This window comes from Crocodylus porosus, unplaced genomic scaffold (assembly GCF_001723895.1).
Source record: "Crocodylus porosus isolate Cpor-Errol unplaced genomic scaffold, CroPor_comp1, whole genome shotgun sequence".
Taxonomy (NCBI): domain Eukaryota; kingdom Metazoa; phylum Chordata; order Crocodylia; family Crocodylidae; genus Crocodylus; species Crocodylus porosus.
Window position 1 is genome coordinate 55,972,980 of NW_017728951.1, and position 8,492 is coordinate 55,981,471.

The following is an 8,492-nucleotide window of genomic DNA, read 5'->3' on the forward strand; positions in this document are numbered from 1 at the left end:
CGGACTAGATGATCTGCTCAGGTCCCTTCCGACCCTACAAACTATGAAACTATAATGAGTTTGCGTATTTTAGAATGTTTATACAAAAGATACTATAGAAACTTAAGTTTATTAAAATATAATCAAAAAAAGCAGAGTGTTCCAATTTGAAAAAAGGTTCCTTTGCTTTACTGTGTCTAATCACTAGTACCTTACAAATAAAAAAACCCAAAAAGCTCTATATTATGAGATCCAAAATGTCACAAGAATGTCTGCATGATAACACTAGTATGCTCGTCATAAGCACTGTGAATCCTTACCTTGTGGGGTTTAAAGGAGAAGAAACAATAACACCATTTACAGTACCAACATTAGCATAAGCTTGGGAAAATGAATTTGTATTTTTGTGGCAGTCCTTTTGTAATATTGCCAAGAGGACAGCCATGACAGGACAAAGTCACTAACAAAAGGGTTTCTCCCATCATAGCATGAGTATATAAATTTAGCAGCCTGAAATTAATGTGGACTCAGCCCTGTACAGAAAGAGAGATCCTATGCATATAGACAGACAAGGAAGATTGCATAAACGGCAGAGCTTAATAGCTTGAATATTTTGGAAAATCCCCCAAGATTTCACATACTTGCTGGCATATGATCACTGCAAAGAAAGTCAATTGTTTTTTGAAAACATAAACAGATTGTACTCAAAGCTTCAAATGTCTGAGGACCATATAAACCACATTTCTAAAGAAGTGTAACTGCTGCATCTCATTTTTTTTTAAACCACCTGTTTATCGAGCTAGTGGTTCCGTTATTCTTTTTACAGTTCTTAAATGAGTGCTCTCGTGTCCCTGTCCCACAAACTGGAACATGCTGTTGCTTATTTTGTGAAGCAATTGGAGAGCATCTAGAATGCATATTTATGCTTCTATGTCTAAGTACTCTTATCAGATTTTCAAAAAAGCCTTTCCAGTTGCATAAGAATTATTACAGAACTATTTAGTCTTTGATCAGAAATAAAATCCTGACTCGTCAACAAATGGAAAAGTATTCAGTCTTAATAGGAGAGAGCTATTACAAAATCTTTCAGATTAGTGAAATAGTTTAGACAAAAAGAGCCCTCCCCTAAACTGCCTTAAAAATTACTCTGACAAAATAATGTGGAAGTGGAAATCAAATAAATAGACCAATTCAGAATCAATAAATGCAGTGGGTAATTAATTATTGAAGTCATACATTACTTTACAGCTACTAATGGAAGGCCTCTATATAATTTTAGAGGCCTCTATATAGAAGGCCTCTATATAATTTGAAAAGAAAATATTTTCAGTTTTGAGACTCATCTAATTTCAAGCCCATTACACACCTTTTGTAAGGGGTGAGGAGGGAAGGAAGAGTACTAAAATTCCCAGACCATCTTTTATCCTTTTTTTTCAGTCAGAAAACTTACTGAAATCATCACTGAATGGATCTTACTAGTCATCTTGACAGGAGCTTATTCTGTACCAAGTAAAGGGAAAAAATAGTTACAGATTCTAAAATTCAGAGGGACATGTAAAGAATATTAGAGAGGAAAAAGAGAAAGAAAGAGAGCATCAAGAGACATATACTAATAAGGAAGCTACCTTTTCATTCTCTGCAAATTTCAGTCTATTTCTTATGCTCAGTTCTTCCTCCCATCTCCTCCAAAGCTCATTACAGACAAAGTTAATCAGACCCCTTGTCAGCAACAATATATAAATTGTCTTGCAGCATTATAGAAACAGTAATTTAAGAGGAGTTTCTCATCACTGAAGTAAAGTTACAGCTTCATCCTTTTTACACAATATATCCAACCTGTCCCATCTCAGCATTATTGCTTAAGTCAAAATATGCTTTCAATCAGCAACATTTTAATGTACCAGAAGAAAAACATCCTATTCTGGTCAGGTCTCCTCATTGTCTGTTCAGTCCCTACTGCCTGAAGGAAAGTCTCTTGAACGCAAACAATCAACCTCAATAAAGCTTTGCCTGTCCAGGTCAGGGTGTGGAGTCAGCAGCCAGTTTGCAGCTATTTTCCAACTAAAGTAAACCCATGGTACCTTTTGTAATCATTGGCACTTACTCTGGAGATGGTCAAGGGCATGTTGAAGTCTTTTCCCCCTTGCAGTCGGAAACCCCATGGTCCAGGTCCATTGAGAGTCACATTGTAAGACATTTTGGAACTCTCTTACACCAACCACCAAGGCTCTAAAGGACAGGGAAGGGGATGGGGGTGGGGGGGGGGAGGAATAGAAGAAAGTGTTAAAAATAAATAAAAATCAATCAATAGAAAAGCGACTAAATATAAAAATAAAGAAAGCACAATAATGGTCTCTTTTTGCCTTGCCTGCTCAGTCCTGCTGAAGTGACACCTAAGAATAGATAGAAGCTATAATGCAGATACTGATATCTCAGTTGAGCTGGGCCCATAAAAGGCTTGTAACCAAACACCTACTATGCAAGGACTTCATGACTCAGAGAACTAATATAGTCCCCTGGGAGGTTAACAGATTTTTCTAGGCTCCCCAAGATACTCTGCATGGTTGGAATTACTTTATGGGGGAAATATTTTATAAAACAAAAAATCCTCCCAAGTTTTAGTAAAAACCCAACCATTCAGACCTCACTAATAAACCTGCTAACAACTGCAAGGATTTGTTTTTTTTAATTTATTTGTTACATTTACTTCAAAGAAATGAGATTCCAAAATCAGGTTTTTATATTCATATTTTCTCACATGCATTTACTCATTACCTTTACACTGACTTGCACATAGACAGTTATGAAAAAGTGATTTTTGCCTTTTAGTTTTATAGGCTTTATTTCTTTTAAGGAAGATATGCTCTGGTTTATTTTGTTATGCATGCAGATTTTTTTTGTTTGAGGTGATCTTTGATTTAGAAGATATTTCTATAGGCAGGGCCATCCCGGAGGGGGGGCTGGGGGTGGGGCTAAGTCAAGATGATTGCCCTGGCCCCCATGCTTTGGGGGGCCCTGCAGAGCTCGGAGAAGCGGCTGTGGTAACTACGCACCGCCACTGCTTGCTTTGCATCCAGCCACTTGCTGCCCACCGCTGCTGATGGTGGCAGCAGCTTCTTCGGGTATGGGGTGCATGAGATCAGAGTGGAGGCAGGGCCCCGCATGGGCTGATTTGTCATGGGCCCCACACCCTGCTTGGGTCAGCTCTGTCTACAGGTAATACATATTTTTATTGCATAACCATCAGGTTATTTTATTCAGATATGCTTTTTAAGATTTATAAATTTGGAGAGGAGGAGATGGTAAAGACAAAACATTTATATATAAAACTTTTCTATTATTTGGAAGCTTTGCTAATTTGTGCTGATTTCTTAGTACGTTACAGTATTTAAAAACAAAACAAACAAAAATCCCCAATATCCTCCAGAAAAATCAAGGGATAGTAAATAACTTTTTAAAATACCATTCAACTAAACCTCAGAATGACAATTTGGTATATATACAGGCATTATGCATAATTTATTTTTGGGGAAAATGTAGCATAGAGAAGTAAAATGATTTATACAGGTCATGGCAGAGCTGGGAACAGAAAACAGAACTCTTTGGTCCCAGGGAAAAATTCCAAATAATAGACAGTTCTCCCTTGCACCAAACCATCTTCACTAGCAAACAACCAGAAGAAACTGGGCAGTGCCAGGAGAGCATATAATTAGAGTGTGGAACTCATTGCCTGCCACCAGATGTTGTGGAAGCTAACAGTTTAGCTAGATTCAAGGACAGAATGGACAAATTCTTGGAGGAAAGAGTCATCAGTAGCTATTGAGCTTTGGAGTTACAGATACAGCCTCTGAATTAGAACTTCCTAGACCTTAAATGCTTCAGCTGCAAGTGAGAGAGGAACAGTGGAAAATAGCCCTGATCAAACCCAGTTCATTCTCCCTTTCAACATCCATATACTGCCACTGAGAGACAAATGGACTTATGGTCTGACCCAGTAAACGAGCAATTTTTATGTTCTTATGGCATAATGTTTGTTTCAGTTATCTCCCTGGTAAAACTTCTTGGACATCTGGGGAAGACAGTCTCTCCCACTAGCCCAGGATCACCCATCCTCACCACTCCATCATTAGAAACAACACAGTGTAAAAGCAAACAAGGTTTGTAGCAGCACATCAGTTTGCACCTGCCTACTGATTGCTATGAGTAGATTCACGGTCTGTGAGACTGGAGAACACCCCTCCTTAAACATCTCGCTCACTTCAGGACTCATTCAGTTGTGCTGAAATAATTCAGTTAGTAGTTCTTAAAAAGCTACGAAAGGGACACAGTCTAAGGTCAAACATCTCCATAAGTACCTGGACTCATTAACAAGTGCTGGCGCTGCAATATAATACTGTAAAGGATAGTTGCTTTTTCCTCTAAGAAACTCTTTAGATCAAACTGCTTCAGGTGCTATCTTTCAGATTCCACAAAGCCGGTTACTTTGCATCACTAACATGGTACTTCACATAAAAAGTACTATCATGGGTTCCAGTGAGTCTGCTTACTTGCATTTCCCATTTAGTTTCAAATTAAACATAATATTTTTCACTTGCTAGACCTCCAAACTTATTTTGCAGCATTTCTATGCACGGCTACACAGTTCCTTTCTGTAACCTTAGGCTGTTGGGTGAAAAATTCCTATTTATGTGAAAAAGTGAGAAACAAATACTTCCCTCTCATAAACAACAGTCATTCAAAGGCACTTAGTGAGCTAGTACTGGAATGAGTTCAGAGTTCTCAAGGGAGGTCAGTCCATAGATGGCACTGTTGCTTTAGCAGTAATCCTAAAATGCAAAGAACTTAAAAAGTAAATACCACCACTGGTCTATTTACTGTTTCTAACAGAAAGAATAATGTTTGAAAACCATGACAAATTAAGGAAGAGCATATTCAAGTTCATGATATATTGTGGCAGAAAAATCCATTTGAAAACAAGAAATAATTGTGCCCTGACAGGGGACTGGCTAGATCACTAGCATATATTTTCCCAGCCAAAGGGCCAAACATTGCCTTGAGTTACACAGATGCTGTTCCCATGATTTTCATGAAAGCTGTGCTTGACAATAGAACTTACCACAATCCAGTATGTGAAGAAAAAAGGGCCAAAAACCTCTGTGGTCTTATTTATTTCTATATAGCAAAAAACCCACACACTTCCTTTAACACTACCACCCCACCCCTGCTGCCAAATTCCTAAGCCCCACACAGCAGGTCAGAGTACTAACTCTGGCCCTGCACCCTAACCCTGAGGCCAGTCTGGACTGAGAGCAGGGCAGCACAGACAGCCTGAGTCCATTTTACTTCTGACCTGCACATACGCAAGGCAATCCTAGTCTGTCACTAGGGGATCATAATCCTGAACTGTGAATAAGTGACCCATAGGTGCATAGATCTGAAATTGCCATGATGCTTACATGTGTGAAGGTGAAATAGGATCTGAGCCTCAATGTCTCACTTCTGCGTTTTCTCCACTTGTTCCATTCTGTGGACCTGTGCATGAAATAACTTCTTTTGGAACAGTGAATCACTAGAAAAGACAGAACCATGGAAAGGAATGAGGATAATTACAAACATCTTATGAAACAAAAGTTTGAAGAATGCTGTAAATTCTGTGCTAGTTAATGGGGCATTAAAAAAAACAAACATATATTTCTTGACACAAACGGATAAAAAAAACCAATGAAGGCAAGAAAATACCAGAAAGAAATCCATGAACTGAGCATTTGGTTTGCCTTATTATTCAAGAAATAAAGAGGCCTTTTTTATTCAGCCATTTTGTACCTGAATCTGATCTTCAGATGTGTAACATACCATTTGCTTTCCAGTTTACCATGTTTGTAATGGGTTATGAGATCCTTCAGGATGAGCGATGCACTGTGAAATTAAAGTAGTAATCTTATTAGCAGGACTGTCATTTGATTAAATGTTAAACTGAGGTCACTTGTTCCTGTTCCCTTGGTATCTGTCTGGATCCATATGAAAGTTCAACAAAGCTTGGCAGTTTTTGAAAGTGGAAACCCCACTGGTCTGGCCAACATTCCTGTTCAAAGCAAGAAATCTAACACCCATGGCTCATATGCCCGCACATGCAATCATTGCAGATAGCACATTTGGAGACAAGGGATTCCAGAATTTTCGTTTCTCAGAATTCCTTCATATCTACATGCTCCCTGCCCCTCTTTCCTCTGTCCCTTTCCCCCCGTTCAGTAATTCCATCTCAACCATATCTGTTTTTTGTTTAGCTCCCCTCATCCCACTGCATTAGGTCTTGGGCCTACTAGTGAACTGCTATAGCATTCAGAGTTCTCTGCACTGTCATCAAACCCAACTGTCAAGACTTACAGTACAAGTGCTCCACTTTCACCTGCTCCCCATGAGAAAAGGTTGTACAGGCTCAGGAGGGACATTAAAGGAACAGGTAAGGGACTTCCTTGGCTGTGACATAGAGGAGTGGGTAGGATGCCACAGCCACAGCATCCCTGTGCAAGGGGGATGTACAGGTTTTGGAGAGACATTAAAAGGATAGTGGTGGGGGACACCCCCCCAAAAAAAAAACAAACAAAACACCCCAACACTTTGTTTTCTTGTATGAAGGTAGTGAATGGCACGGGGAAGCAAGGTTGGCTTGTGCTAGCAGACTATTTTGGTGCCCTGGGAGGAGATGCTAGAGACCTAGAATGGCAGAGGGGAAAAGTGACAGTAATGCTAAGCTACTGCCATGGAGAGTCTCTCTCTCTCTCCCCCTCTCTCTCGGGGACCCTCTATGGAGATACAGAGTTTCAGTGTCATTGTTCCATCTTTGTTTTATATCTTTATATCTATAAATATAAACTGGCACCCTGGCATCTGCCCATATGGTGGGAGGCCCACACCTTAGGGGGCTTCCCCTGACCTGGCCTGGGGTTTCCTGAGCCCTAATCTGGTCTGCCTGACCATATGGGGAAGGTGGTAGGGGGGAATCTCCCTCTGCTCTTGCAGCAGGGCAGACCATCTCATGGGACCCCAGGCTAGGGTGGGGGAAAGCCCCCAAGCTGTGGCCAGATGCCCAGTTTAGGGGAGGGGCAGCTCCTGCCCAGGGAACTGCTCTCCCCCCGCACCTGGGGACAGTGCTGAGCTATGGTCCAGCTGCACAGGGGGGAGGGTGCAGGGGCAATCTCCCTCTGCTCCTGTTACAGGGTAAACCAGGGCTCAGGAGAACTTGAGCCAGGGCTCTGTTCCCCCACTCCTCCCGCAGGGCTGACAGGTGCAGGCAGGACAGGGGCTTTGCTGCCTCTGCTCCATGACAGCCAAGGGCCCCAGGAACAGAACCAGCTAGTTGCGTTTCAGCAGGCCACCCTGTGAGGATGGGCCAGCAATGGCGGGGGGCAGCATATAGCATCCTGGTGTTGCACAAACGGCGGTTCGTTCCCTGGAGGCGCGCAGAGATCACAGACACACAGACATCAGTCGGCACTTAAGGGTCTATTTGCTTGCAAGCAAAGGTCAGAGCAGAGCTAGATGCTCAAATTAACTCTGACCCTTGATTCTGTTTGCAAACGGCATTTATATTCTCAAATCTCCTGGGCGCGTGCGCAGACACAGAAGTTCTTGCAGCTTACTTCCGTTTCATACAAACATACATGTAACTACATCATCACATACATTGCATGTATAGTATAATTAGTCATTTGAGTAGGGAGGGCAGAGAGGTAAATATGCAACAGCTAATTAAGCATGCTCAATGCCACAAGGGGTCATCAACAGTTCATTCCCCAAGGCTATGCAGTTTCTGTAATCAGCATGAGGAAGACTAAGGAGGGAGAGGGAGAAACCTTGGGCAGCATTCTTTTCTTATCAAGAGCAAGATGCAAGCTGTGTAATTCTAACACTGGGATGCCAGGGGACTATAAGGAAACTTGCATCAGAAGGGGATCTGGGACAGAAATTCAATCGACTAGTCTAACCTAAACCGATTGAATCCAATACTACATCCATCTAGGTCTTTTTGAAATTGGGCTATGTGCACTGAAATCCTTTTCTGTTACAGATAATAGTGGCTTCCAATCACTTACACCACTTCACATGTAATTTCTGTCCCTAGCCTTGGTGTTTACAGCTTGTGGGAGGAAGGGGTCCTATTGTTCAACACAAGACTGTCGTCCTGCATGTATTATGACAGTGACCTATAAATACAGATTCAAATTAACGTCTCTGAACTTACCTTTAATGTATGGAATCAAGATGCTGGTCAACTTGGCTCTTCAGACACGGTTAAGCTGTTCTCTACAAGGGAGAAAGATGTAGATGACTGACACTTGTGCATCAATATAAGCCTCACTATTTTCCAATGAAATAAGGATCACTGCACCCTCAGCAACAACAACACAATTAAAAAACCTAAGTTTGTATGTTATTTTCCTCCCAGGAAGAGGAAGGGGAGGGGTGGGGAGGGAAAAAAAGTAAGAGATGTTACTTATATTTTTTCACCCACT

General features: G+C 41.3%; 1 protein-coding gene across 14 annotated transcripts in view; it reads right to left on the bottom strand.

Moving 5' to 3' along the window:
- LDB3 (LIM domain binding 3) overlaps nucleotides 1-5,558 on the bottom strand; it is a 185,491-nt gene extending 179,933 nt beyond the window's left edge. For 13 of the 14 annotated variants that reach the window (XM_019555865.1, XM_019555864.1, XM_019555861.1 and 10 more), the window contains exons 1-2: nucleotides 5,436-5,558; nucleotides 2,084-2,208 (exon numbers count right to left, since the gene is read on the bottom strand). In XM_019555865.1, the coding sequence (XP_019411410.1) occupies nucleotides 2,084-2,176 (93 nt within the window). In that variant the 5' untranslated portion in view covers nucleotides 2,177-2,208; nucleotides 5,436-5,558. Of the gene's footprint in view, nucleotides 1-2,083; nucleotides 2,209-2,347; nucleotides 2,438-5,435 lie in introns of those variants that run through there. The other variant, XM_019555853.1, reaches the window with a different exon arrangement.
- Between the last annotated feature and the right edge of the window lie 2,934 nt (nucleotides 5,559-8,492).